The 13,198-nt window shown below is 37.7% G+C and overlaps 1 protein-coding gene across 19 annotated transcripts in view; it reads right to left on the bottom strand.

The window, feature by feature from the left end:
• The window catches only part of UBR2 (ubiquitin protein ligase E3 component n-recognin 2), a 126,246-nt gene that overhangs the window by 20,019 nt on the left and 93,029 nt on the right, over positions 1 to 13,198 (bottom strand). For 11 of the 19 annotated variants that reach the window (XR_011530093.1, XR_011530094.1, XM_070586068.1 and 8 more), the window contains 10 exons: positions 11,369 to 11,471; positions 9,150 to 9,259; positions 8,959 to 9,039; positions 8,457 to 8,635; positions 7,994 to 8,193; positions 6,055 to 6,148; positions 5,100 to 5,261; positions 3,752 to 3,855; positions 2,580 to 2,658; positions 15 to 163 (listed from right to left, as the gene is read on the bottom strand). Coding sequence is in view for 16 of the 19 variants with exons in the window: in XM_070586068.1 (XP_070442169.1) it covers positions 15 to 163; positions 2,580 to 2,658; positions 3,752 to 3,855; positions 5,100 to 5,261; positions 6,055 to 6,148; positions 7,994 to 8,193; positions 8,457 to 8,635; positions 8,959 to 9,039; positions 9,150 to 9,259; positions 11,369 to 11,471 (1,261 nt within the window). In the remaining 3 variants the exon portion in view is untranslated. Of the gene's footprint in view, positions 1 to 14; positions 164 to 2,579; positions 2,659 to 3,751; positions 3,856 to 5,099; positions 5,262 to 6,054; positions 6,149 to 7,556; positions 7,645 to 7,993; positions 8,194 to 8,456; positions 8,636 to 8,958; positions 9,040 to 9,149; positions 9,260 to 11,368; positions 11,472 to 13,198 lie in introns of those variants that run through there. The other 8 variants (XM_070586070.1, XM_070586074.1, XM_070586069.1 and 5 more) reach the window with 3 other exon arrangements.

Here is a 13,198-nt window from a genome sequence, read left to right as displayed (position 1 = left end):
TCTGAACCTCTTACCTAGGCTTTGGATGGTGTACGCACAGCTACCCCAACACATTACAGGCACACGGGGATCCTCCTCATTCGGATGAAGCTTTAGTCCCACTTTATAAGTAGCAGTTCCAAATGTTTTTAGCATTTCTTTTATGCTCTCAGAATAAGGGTTCCTGAAGTAAACATGCATAGGATTAGCTCAAAACAATGTGCTCACACAAACCAAATGGTTCAGTTTCTTAACATTTGCTATGAGGGAATTGAACCACCTAAGCTGTCTAAAGATAGTTATATGCAAAGGGGAATTAAAGACAGGCAAGCTGTCCCTGCCTGAGAGGAACTATGCTCTGTTTAGGTTGGCAGGGGTGAGGCAAAAGGCTAAAAACAAGGTATCAGGTACAAGTCTACATACTGAACTGTGGGACCCTTGACCTCTTTCCCCATGTTGAAAACAATGTATACCTACTGCCGTAGATTTTAGTTTCCCCAGTGAGGAATCCTCAGGGGTAAGATGTTCACACATCAACATTTTGGGGTCCCAAGAAAAAAGACAGGTCAAGGCCTCATCACCTGCCTGTGAGTCTCACAGGTCAGCAAGCTCCAGCCCACCCCCAGGTATCCAACAAGCTTCTTAGCGAACAACTCTTGAATAGCCACCCAAGGACTATTTAAGGAAAGGAATTTTAAGGAAATTTAAGAAAAGAACTAAACATCAAAGAGATAAACCAAAACAAACAAGCAGAAAAAAAGAACACAGAGAAAATGGAGACAGTATAGAAAGCAGTAAGCTTTAAAAAAATTAAAGATCAGACCAAAAGGGCCAACAGCGAGCTAACAGTAGAACTACCTCAAAAACCAAGAGGAGAAAATTATCTTAAGAAACAACATAAAAAATTCTGAGAACTGAAGGACATGAATCTTCAAACTCCAAGAGTCTACTGAAAATGTAGCAAAACGAAAAGCAAAAATGAAAAGATTCACACACCAAGGACGGTCACAGAAATTTCAGAACACTAGGGATTAAAGACAAGACCCCAACAGTTTCCAGAAGTCATAAAGTTACACAGGAAGAGGAATCAAAATGGTGTTCTCAATGAATGCTAGAAGTTAGTAAAACAATGCCTTGAAAATCTAGATGAAAAATTACTTCTAACCTATAATTCAATACCTAAACCATCAATCAAGCATATGGATATAATAAACATTTTCAGACACAAGAATTTAACACTCAGGGATCCTTTCTTAGGAATCTGCTGAAGAATGCACCTGTGCAAAACGAGAGAGTAAATTAGGGAAGAGTAGGGTATGAGATGCTGGGAAGTAAGAGGAGCGTGGCCAGGAGGAGTCTCGGGGTGGCAGGTGTGCCCTGTCCTGACTGGGGTGGGCGGACAGAGGCTGTGGGAGTGTGGGAGGAGGGTTCCAGCAGAGAGGACCATCTAATGAGTCTGAGCACTTAGAAAAGCTATTGCTAGGCGTCCGACAGACCCACTGCAGCATTTATGTGGGTGAGAGGGGAAGGTAATACATACATAGAAAACCAAGTACATGAAAAAACAACGTAATTATTAACCACAGGAAAGACAAAATTGTACAAGAAAGAATATATAATTGTAACACATAATTTATATTAGTAAAAACAACTGTAACATAAAAATTGCCAACTGATTTAACCACAAATTGTGAAATAACTAGTGGGAGAAGGATGAGGAGCAGTAGATAGGGTAGAGGGAAGAGGTGAATCATATACTGTTTAAAAACGATAAATCAAGAGACAGTCAACTAAGCATTTTAGTAAGAAATAGGGAAGTAAACAGCAAAAGAAACAACCAAAATGAGAAGACTGGGTAAATGACAAGGGCGAATGTGGGAGGCACAGGACTGACGTTTTTTCTTTTTAAGCCTTTCAGTACTATCTGTATTGAGTTCCTTAGTACATGCCGTGCACAGCTTCCAGGCGGCTTTACATGCATGCAGTCACTTTATCCTCACAACATTTAGGAGGTAGATCCTAGTATCCTCACTTTACAGATGAGAAAGCTGAGGTCCAGGGAGGTCAAGCAATTTGCACCGAGTCGCAGAAACAGTAAGCAGTGCTGCCGGCAACGAAACCAAGCAGTCTAGCTCTGGAACCTAAGCTATATGTTATAGTTAATTGTCTGTGGGGTAAAACAGGGCTGAAAACACTCTGGGTTTGATCCTAGGTTCCTCAGGGGTTGGTGGGGTCACAAACAGAAGCACGGGAGTCAGAGGGAAAGTTGGGGTTTGGTGGGGGAGCTGAGCGGTTTGGATTTCGACGCACTGGTGACGGGTTGTGAAGGAGAGCAAGAAAAAGCGGTGCAGCAGGGAGCCAGCAGTGCAGCCCAGGAGAGGTCGGCGGAGCTAAATACGCCACGTGGCTCTAAGGTTTTTATTAACATATCCATAATAAATATCATCATCATCATGTAATGCTTAAAAACCTTAGAATTCAAGATCAACGTCCTGTAATATTTTGCTCCCTAGCTTGACAAATCATATTCTTACTGACTCTAACTTACGTTTTTCATTTCAAGTGGGCCATATTTAAAAGGAATAAAATAATATACTCACTTAGGACGAAAATCAGGCCTAAACCCTTCAGGGAGCTGAAATTCATCCATATTTTCTGAATTCTTTGAAGAGGTGGTATCTACAGAAACAAGCATTTTATATTATTATTTATCAGTCCACAATTTTTCTATAAATTTTGGTCATAAGTTTTATTCTAAATATAGGTGAGGTATTAAAAACACAGGGTTGGGGCCGTCCCTGCAGCTGAGTGGTTAAGTTTGCAGGCTCCACTCCACAGCCCAGGGTTCACCGGTTTGGATCCTGGGCATGGACCTACACACTGCCCAATCTGCCTCACCTTGGGGGGAGTGGGGGGTGCCCAGCAGCCCAGGAAAAATTCCCATTAATAAAAACTGGCATCACACGCGTTCAAAGCATGAGAAATACTATTGCTCTGCTTGACCAAGGCACTTTGTAGCCACCTACGCTGTTCCTAATAGTATGGCCTCTAGAACACAGCTAGGGAAGCTAAGAAAAGGAAGAGCACACTATTTTGTTTTTATGGAAACCAACGATACAAATCCTGCTCAGACTGCTTTCCCTCAAGGTTGTAAGTGCAGAGCATGTCTATGAAACTTGGGAAGCCCTTGGTAATGCCAACAATAAAGTGAGTTAGGGGGCTGGCCCAGTGGTATAGTGGCTCCACCTTGGCGGCCCAGGGTTCGCAGGCTCAGACCATGCGCATGGACCTAGCACCGCTCATCAAGCCACGCTGTGGCAGCGTTCCACATAAAGGAGAGGAAGAACGGTGCAGATGTTCGCTCAGCGACAATCTTCCTCAGGCAAAAAAGGAAGATTGGCAACAGACGTTAGCTCAGGGCCAATCTTCCTCACAAAAAACAAATAAACAAACAAAAAAGTGAGTTAGCCCACAAGAACTAAAGCCAGCTCTTCAAATTCATATCTCCCCATCCCCAGAAGCTCTCCAATAAAATGGGGGAATAAGTGAGAAGCATTTATTATAAACTTCAAATGACTTTACGTATTTTTAAGGAATAGGAGTACTCTAGTAAAGTCAAACTTAGTTCATTGAGACAAAGAAAATTAGAATAAAGTCAAATTTTTAAATGAGAGGTTTTACTTTTAAAATAGTCAAACAATTTCTTCTGGAACTACATTTTCCAACAATCTCCGACTTTAGGGAAAAATGAAAGCTGGTCATCAGCACTTACGAGGAGTGCCCTCTTCTTTCCCAAGAGCCTGTAATGCTTTTATTTGCTGAGATATTGTTCTAATCCACTGAGTCAGATTTGGTTGGTCTGAAAAATTTAACCTGCTAGAAAAGATTACAGAGACTGTTTAGTGTTCTGCTGCTGCTTAGTTTACAATACAAAAAAATTCCTTAAATGATCATGGGCATAATATTTTAAACATTCTTCAAATATTTAAAAAAAAAAGAAAAAGCTAGGGGAAAATTTGTTGCCTTTTAAAAAATAAGAATAGATATTTGCCAATGGAAATAAAAATATACTACTTGTCACTATGATGCCAATAACATTATTTGTCAAAAATTTAACCTTTTTTCAGTACTGGAATTTGCTAGTATTTCTTAAATATCAGAATCACCGCACCACAACTAATATTTGAGTGTTTTTTTATGTGACAAGCACTTAGTAAAGTATTTTACAGCATTACGTTTACTCTCCCAAATATTCTTATGAAAGAGGCTCTATTAGCGTCCACACTTCACAGACGAAGAAACTGAGGTTTAGAGCTACATAACGTGACTAAGGCCACAGAAGGGACAGATCCGGCCACCACACCCCACCCTTCAGACTCCAAAGCCTGTGCTCTTCAGGACTATGTCATAATTGACTCTCAAGGGTAAAAAACAAAACCTGAACCACAAAACTGAATCAAAATAGTAGCAAAGAACTTAATAAACGATTCACACTCATAAAACTTAGATTAATTAGTATTTGTGCATATAAGGTAGACCCATAATTCTGAACATCAGATTTGAATAGCAGATAGTATCAAATTTGTATCTGAAATGAGTATGTTCAATACTCTATTAACTAGAAGCATCCTAAAAATTATGAAATAATAAAAATTTTCCATTTGAAATACATCAACAGATTTTCATTTCTTTGCTCAATTCATTTCTTTGCTATTGTTGGTCAGTAAATTGCAAAAAATTACATTTAATTGTTAGAATATTCAATAAAGTCAGACTGAACTGCCCTATCAATTTACTGAGCATCTCCTGAAAAGTGTGAGGGATATTTAAAGTCAGGTCCTAGAACTAAAGACAGTTTTCATGAATACACAGGAATTTTAGATCTTCTACGGTGTTTATGGGTGACCAAGAAACTGTTAAATTTTGGCCTTTTCCTTTCTAAAAACCAAAATCATATTTCACAGGTCTGGTAGAAGAAATGACTAAATAAAAAGTTTGTAAAGTATCTAGAAAACATTATGCAATTACCTAGAGTGATTTATCCCCCCCAGGTTTATTATTTCATTATCTTCAGAAGAAACTATTGCTTTGATATAACGGTTTTATGAGCCAAAACTTACCTGTTAAAAATCTTTCTTGGAGGAAGCAGCAGAGGAATAACAGTGTTGCTCAAGCACTCACAAAGGGGGCAGAGGAACTCTCCATTTTCTACATCATAGCTTGTGTGTAAGCGTAACCTCTGTTGCCTTCGCTGTTCTTTAGCTTGAACGGAATCAAAATACCTTTATAATTAGAGAACATGAGGTATCAAAAACAAATGGTAATTTTTTTCAATTGAGAGCCACAAGCTTCAACATCTTAAATAATTTGTTTCCATGAACCATCCAAAAGTTAAAATCTTAAATGAACTGAATTATTTTTAACACTGGTACTTTAATTTTTGAATTATTTTAATTATCAAAATGGTTTAAGAGTTCTAAAACAGGAAAGTCAAATAATGATTTTATTGCAAACAAGCATTCACAAAACAGCCAATTTCCTGGCCCCAGTGCTGTCTGGTCACTTCCCCAGGGCTGGTGGCTACGTGCCAGAGGAAGTTCATGATAACTCAAGGAGCACAGTGCCAGAATCACAGTACTGATTTGTGGGTTTTGCAGAAGCATAGAAAGCACCAAAGCAGAACAAATTCGAGGTTATCCCATCTCAGTGTAGGGAGCCATGACAGTCAGGAAGTAACAAGGCAAGTACTTAAGACTTTCAGAATCAAGACCTGCTCACCTTGGAAAGACATCACTCTTCTAAGGTTTATCCCACTGTAAAAATCTTTTTCTCCACCCAGTTTGTTAGCCAATACAGATGCCCACATTAAAAGACAGGAAGTTTCTAAGTCACTCCTTTACATGTATGACACAGCAAATAAGTTTTTAATTATTATTTATTAGGCAGTGATATAGAGTTTTTCCTTCAACATCTTTAGTTCTCCTTTTTTTCTACAATGGAATTTCCTTTATTTAAAAATTCAATTTTGAGCCTTTGGATAAGCTTCTCTTGACTACTATTAAGAATATAAATTACCTTTGCCAACAATGGGCATGCATAATGTGTCCACAGCTACCCGTGTGTGTTCCGCAAGACAGATCAGGATGCATGAATAATGGATCGTATTTTTCTGCATTACAAAACAAACAAACAAAAAACAAAACAAAACACCAAGCATTTAATTTTCCTATAACAAATGCACAACTTCAAACTGTGAAATCCTTGACAAGGGCTTGTACACGTGAAACGAAATTCCCAGTTTATTCCTTTCATTGGAGATACCAGTAACTTATGCAAGACCCTAGATTATTAAGAAAGCAAGACCCTCTAATTCTCATCACCCTGAGCACATTAACCATGCTTGAACTGTTAACAGAAACTGGAACTCAGCATTTAAGCACATCTGGTCTTCTGAACGTTTCACACTTTCAGGCGAGAGACTCCTACTCCCTCCAAAAGCCCTGAGCTCAGGAAAAGGGATGCTCTCCTCAGTGATGCCTTTAACGCTTCAGGGCAGCTGCTCACAACGAGCGCTACTAAAACTGATGTTCTGGTAGTAACGGGGCGCTCCCTAGAGGAGATCCTGCCTAAGGATGCTCACGCAGAGAACAGCCACAGACACTGTGCCACAGCCAGAGCGGCGGCAACATGTCCAGGACAGCAGCCCAGACCAGAGGGGACAAGGGAACGCAGGCAGAGTCGTCTGTTCTGGTGCTAACTGTTTATTTTCAAAGGAGATGACAAATGAAGACAAACATAAGATGGGTGCCTCTCTTCTTTAGGAATTTTCTGAATTCTCTATATAAATTAGTATAATCTTAGAAATTACGTACCATTCTAGAAAGAATAACTCAAGTTTAAATTTGTGGTATATACTAGAAAAGTGCAAATATCACAACATAAAGAAAATCTTTTATGATGTAAGTTGTGAAAGCATGTGGAAAATCCGCTTTAGCCAGCCCAAATGTTTTCCTCACGAAATAACAAATTAAATAAAATTGGTGACTTTATCTTCGGCCTGGAATGAAATTAATAAACTGCTTAGTTCAAATGACCATTTTTTAAGATGAAGCAGACCAATCTTTCTTTTTTTTTTGAGGAAGATTAGCTCTGAGCTAACACCTGCCCCCAATCCTCCTCTTTTTGCTGAGGAAGACTGGCCCTGAGCTAACATCCATGCCCATCTTCCTCCACTTTATATGTGGGATGCCTGCCACAGCATGGCTCGACAAGCAGTGCGTGGGTCCACACCCGGGATCCAAACCGGCTAACCCTGGGTTGCTGAAATAGAATGTGTGAACTTAACCGCTGAGCCACCGGGCCGGCCCCAGACCAATCTTTCTTAACCAGGTGCCTGAGAGCCACACTGAAAATTTTCCTCACAGAGAAAAGGCAAAAGGAACTGCATTACAGCTCAACTTCTCCCTTTGCTCAAACCTGCTTCTTCCCCTCCATCCCACAGAGGGTGGTCCCGAGGCTCTCCCTAATAGATCCCTGAGTGAATCTCTCTCAAGAACCTGCCTTCTGAGGAACCCTACCTGTGACATTACCACTACTCTAAATCTGGTCCAAGGATGGCTTCTCACACAGGGAACTCAACTGTTCTCGAGGGATTCCACTTTGGATCTGTCCATGAGACAAAATTATTGTTATTTCAGTGCGTCAACTAATTATTAGGATTTTACAAGTATGCTGAAGAATGGGAAAGATTAAGTACCAAAGTATGTTAATGTTATATCACAAAGAAAAGCTTACCTCTGAATCCCTGCTGTTTGCCAGCTGTTTAATTCAGGCATGATACTTAGCCTTCTGGAGCATTTCCACGTCTGTCAAGTGGGAACTACTGCCTAAGTTCCCTGCCTCAGATACCACCAAGACTACAGAGCTACTATTAGGTTCATCAAATTTCTGTCTATTGTAAACAGCCTAAGTGCAGTCAGTATTAATAGAAAGAGAGGATGTCTCTATGACTTACCTGGATCCTGAATAAATTTACTTCTATCTTTTGATAATACAGTTGATCTCTGAACAAATGCTGCCAGGACCATTGCCTTGCTTTCCACCTTCACCTCCTGCTCCTCTTGACACAGTATACAGGTAACAAACTGTCTCTGTTCAGGGACCTGAGTTTGTGCTGGGCCCAATGCTGTAAGTGTCTTATCTGAAACCACAGGGCTGCAATAAAAAGTTTACGAGTATAATCATTTTAAGCATATACATGAATTATCTTATCTATAGTCAAAGATACATTCATAAACAAATACTACTAAACTCAGGTTTCAAAGATTAATTCTTCTAACAAGAGGCCACAAAATTTACCCATCAACTCTTCTAAATTATTTTAGGGTTAAAAGTCTACTTATAAGGAAAAAAAGCAACATCTTCTCCCAGTTGAGAACCACTGGTCCAGAGATTACAAAACTGTGATTCCTGTTTACCTGTTATCCAGAACAGCGGAGGCAGAGGCATCCAGTTCTAGCGTCTGCTGAAAGAGCTCTTTGTTCTCGTCGATAAAGTGCCGCTGCATCTCAGACATCTGGGCCATGATCTTTTCTCTGCGCAGTCTGGCAATCTCAGCTTTTCTCTTCCTCTCAGCTTTGTCTTTGTCTCTTGAACTCTGAAATTATGCTCCATTTAATTAGACCATTAGATGCTAAAGACATAATTTTCCCTAAAGCAGAAATATCTTTATTGTAAAAACTAAAAACCATTCTACAATTTCACTTATCAAAACAAAAGATTTCTCAATAAACCTATCACAATTAAAAAAAAAATAGACCAAAAAAATTGCCACAGCTAATAAATATAAATAAATAGTGACACATTTCTTGGAATTTACATTTTTGTGAATATCAATTACCAACTTACTGCAGATAAATTTAATTTTCTATAGTGAACTTGCTACAATTTTTCAGTATTACCACACTTTACTTCTTATACCTCTTCCATTATGGTTCCTTCTGTCTCAGCCACAGGACTGGGGGATGAACTCTCCCTTAGCTTCTTAATAGCATTAAACGTCTACGAAAAAAAGTATCAGTTATTCTGAAGCTATGAAACATCATGGAAATTTAAAGATAACAAATACTTAATGTTTCTCACAAAAGGCAGAGTGATGCAGGAAATTTTACCTTTAATATCCACCTAATCATATCTTTGTGGACTTCTAGGTAGGGAGCATTCTGCAGCGTTTCCAGCATGGCTAGTATGCTAGGAGAGTTGTTCGGTGCTTCACCAGGTTCTAAGGTGGAAAAAAAATAAAAGGCACAATAACAACAGCTAACATTTCACAGTGCTTGTTACTATGCACAAGAAGATAAATGAAGTTGCTTATAATATCATTTGCCCATCATTTGATTACAGCTCTACTTATTAAGAGATTTTTAATACTTCTTGAGATTGTAACATATTTGTATACTTTACAAATTGTTAACAACTAGAATGCTTTAATCATTCAAAACTGATGTCTTATACCAAATGACTATTTTAAAAACATAGCCTCCAGCAAAATTAAAAACCCAGCTAAAAGGTCTACCTGAGATTTCACAAATCCAAGAAAAGGAATCTGGATTACAGGGGTGCAGCATGTGTATAGAAATATATCTATTTGTTTTGACTTTTTCTTTAATAAAACCTGGATTCAAACTAAATTTTTTCATCTATGAATTATTTCCTTATTTGAGGAAAAGATACAAAAGCCAAGTCCATATTCTCAAGAGTATATTTAATCCAATATTAGCTAATTTAGTTGTATATTCAGAAATGTCCAATTACTGATTTTCTTGATTTAAGTGCTGCCATTCTGGCAAAACGTTCCTCTTTCCTAAGAGGGGAAGACACTGAACTGCAATCTGTAATACTCTTCCAGACCCAAAACGTTGTGGACACGGACTAGGAATCTGACTCTAATAGTGTTTTAATGATATAAAATATTTAAAGAGAAATATGAGGAATGGTTAGAGAAAAGGATTGTTGAAAGAGAGAAGAAAGAAAGAAAAAGAGAAAGAAAAGAAGAAAGAAAGAGAAAGTGAAGAGAACCTGAGATCGCATAGTGATGAGTGAATGAAATTAAGGAATCTTCTGTGCGGTTATCCTAATGTAAAAGCACCAGAAATCAAGAAGCAAAAGACACAATGGTAATCCATACAAAGAAATAATGGCAGAGAAAGAGTAGGGAAAGGCCAGCACCCACTTCCCTGGATGAGGGCAAAAAGGTAAAAATAGAGATCTGGCAGCAAACAGGACTATTCTTCGCACCCTACCAGAAGGACCTAGTATTCTCTCAGTCATTATGTTTTAGGAAGAAATGGGAGCAAACACGACACTGAACAAAGTTACAGAAATAATCCTTTGCAATCAAGGAATTCATAAATTCCTACCATACTAACATAAATTCATTTAAACATCTCAGCAAATGGTTGATGGCAGGTCTGGGGCAGGGAAAGTAAACGATGAGCCCGGGACATCTTGTGTGTCAAAAAGCAAGGTAGTGCTTAAATATTAATGGGGTTGGGACACAGAAGCCAACTGAACAAACTTCCACTGACCAAACTGGCAGTTTGACCATCAAAAGGAATATTGATTATAAGTGACTATAAAACACTCAATAAATAAAAACTCAAGAGTATTACTAAAAAAACCCCCACAAAAATCTAAGCAAACAAAAAGGGTTCACAGTTGCCACCACTGCAGCTGTTAGTCTAATTGCTTATTCTGAAACTTAATAAAAGAAAAGCTTTTCTTAAAAGTGAAATATTATGATGTCTAAAACAAATAGTTCAAAAAAGTGGGCAAATATAGCAAAATACGAACTACTGAATCTAGGTGGTAGGGATATGGATGCTTACTGTACAACTCTTTCAACTTGTCTGTAAGTTTAAAATTTTTAATAAAAAGCTAGAAAAAAACATCTCTCTGGCCTTCTAAGAAAAGTCACATTACTTTCTATGCAATGATAATCTAATCCCTTACAGGTAGTTTTCTTACTTTCAATATGTTTTTTAACAGCAACAATTTAAAAATGAAATTCTGATAGTATATTTTGTTTTTAAAATTATATCCTAGAGTTTAAATGTATGTGCTATATTGATTTCAAACTAAGGACTCCTCATTATTTTCTGTTTATGAATTAAAATTTATGTATTTTAAGTATTGTAGGCCTTACGTATTTTTATAAAAATCTATCAAGATCTGATACAGTACCTTTAACACACAGATGAATACACATAGCCTCAGAAATTTGGATTCAATATAACCTATTTAGAACCTATATGATCAAATAAAAGAAGTTATATTACATATTTAAAATCACTGATATCTTGAGTTAGTTTAGTAAGAAGTGTACACATACTTGATATCTTCTGAGTGAAGGTAAATGTTACTACGTGCTCTTCCGTGACGTTCTCTAAATGCTGTTTTTCTTCTTGTAGTGCCATTCCAATTAAATGTAATACCTCAAACATAAAATGTTTTGTATCTTTTAGTAAAACAAAATTCAAGGACATATTTTTATAAGAAATAACAAACAAGAATTTACTATCGAAAAAAGACATCAAACTATTAAAGACTAAGTACAATAAAAAACAATTTGAAATACTAATTTTTATTAAATTCAAACTTTAAACTTCATTTTCTAACAAAGAATTCTCAATAAACAAACAAAAATTTCTATTTCAGCTAGGGAAAAAACTCAATTGCAAATTCTTAGGGTAACTTAAAATTACTACCGGATATGATCAGCAATTCATATAATATATAATTTCTAGTTTTTTCCCCTACTTCTTCTCCTGAAGTCTGCCCAATACATAGTTCTATATTTTAGTTGTGGGTCCTTCTAGTTGTCATGGCATGTGGGACGCCGCCTCAGCATGGCCTGATGAGTAGTGCCATGTCCGCACCCAGGATCCGAACCAGCGAAACCTTGGTCGGCCAAAGCGGAGCATGCGAACAACCACTTGGCCATGGGGCCGGCCCCTATAATTTCTAGTTTTATTCCATGCCTATACTACAGTCTTAAAAAAATCTTCTAAGAATCAGTGGCCAAATAATTAGAACTGAATGCATCTATCACATAATTACTCAGTCTATAATACTACCTAGCTCAATTTCTCTAAGGACAAAATCTTAATCATCTCAGGAAGAGACACACTTTTGTCTCTAATGCCACATAATTCATAAAGATGTTCGTAGTTCCTTCAGTATATCTCACAAAAAATTCCTTACCAGAGATATCTAAGAAAACATAACTACACTGAATCTATTTGCACTTTTATTGCTCTTATCCTGCTCCCCAATTTTTGAAGGAGATTTGTGTGTGGTGTCTCTGTATCTTTCCCTACACAAAGGTCTACTGTGGGTGTCGGAGACTTGGAAGAACTAGGTTAGGCTGAATGACATAAAGCAAATGTATACATAAGGGAAAGAGTGTTTAATCCTTTTTTCTCCATCATTTCCCAAAAATCTTTTGCTCACACAATCCCGACAGTCTCTAGTATCCCATAGCTCCATGTTTGTACATTTTAAGTGTATGTTTATAAATGGGAGGGGTTGTAAGCATGCACATTTCTCAGCCAATGAGATCCTTAAGCCTGCTGAGACAAGGAGAAGAACAGTAGCTTTGGAGGAAAGCTGGCCTTCATTTGAATCCTGGCTTCACTGCTTTCACAGCTGCACACCTTCAGGAATTTCCTCTGAGCCTAACTTCATTATCTTTAACACAGGGAAAAAAGGCCACCCTCTAGAGTTTTGAGGATTACAAACATTGTATGTAAAAGTGCCTAGCACAGAATAAGGCACAGAGCAGGCTACTTCTATTAATCGAGTAATTATCATTATGTTACTTACTAGTTGATTACCATGGACACGTTAACTGACTCTCACTGAAACTTGACTTGCTCATCTATATAATGGAAAAAGTCGTATCTACTCACAGGGGTGTTGTGTGAATTCAATGAGAGAGTAATTTAAGAATGACTTAAAGCTATAAAGTAAAATAAAAACAAGGTTCTACACTTGCCACTTACTAGCTATAGGACCCCAAGTCTCTGAGTTTCAATTTCTTCAACCGCAAAATACGAATACTGATGAATTCACAGGTTACTTTAGACAATTAAATGAAAAACGTATGTTAAAGATAACATATTACACAAATATCAGAGTACTGCATAAACAAAGACACATA

Source organism: Equus przewalskii, chromosome 19 (genome assembly GCF_037783145.1).
Source record: "Equus przewalskii isolate Varuska chromosome 19, EquPr2, whole genome shotgun sequence".
NCBI lineage: Eukaryota > Metazoa > Chordata > Mammalia > Perissodactyla > Equidae > Equus > Equus przewalskii.
This window is presented reverse-complemented; position numbering and strand designations above follow the sequence as displayed.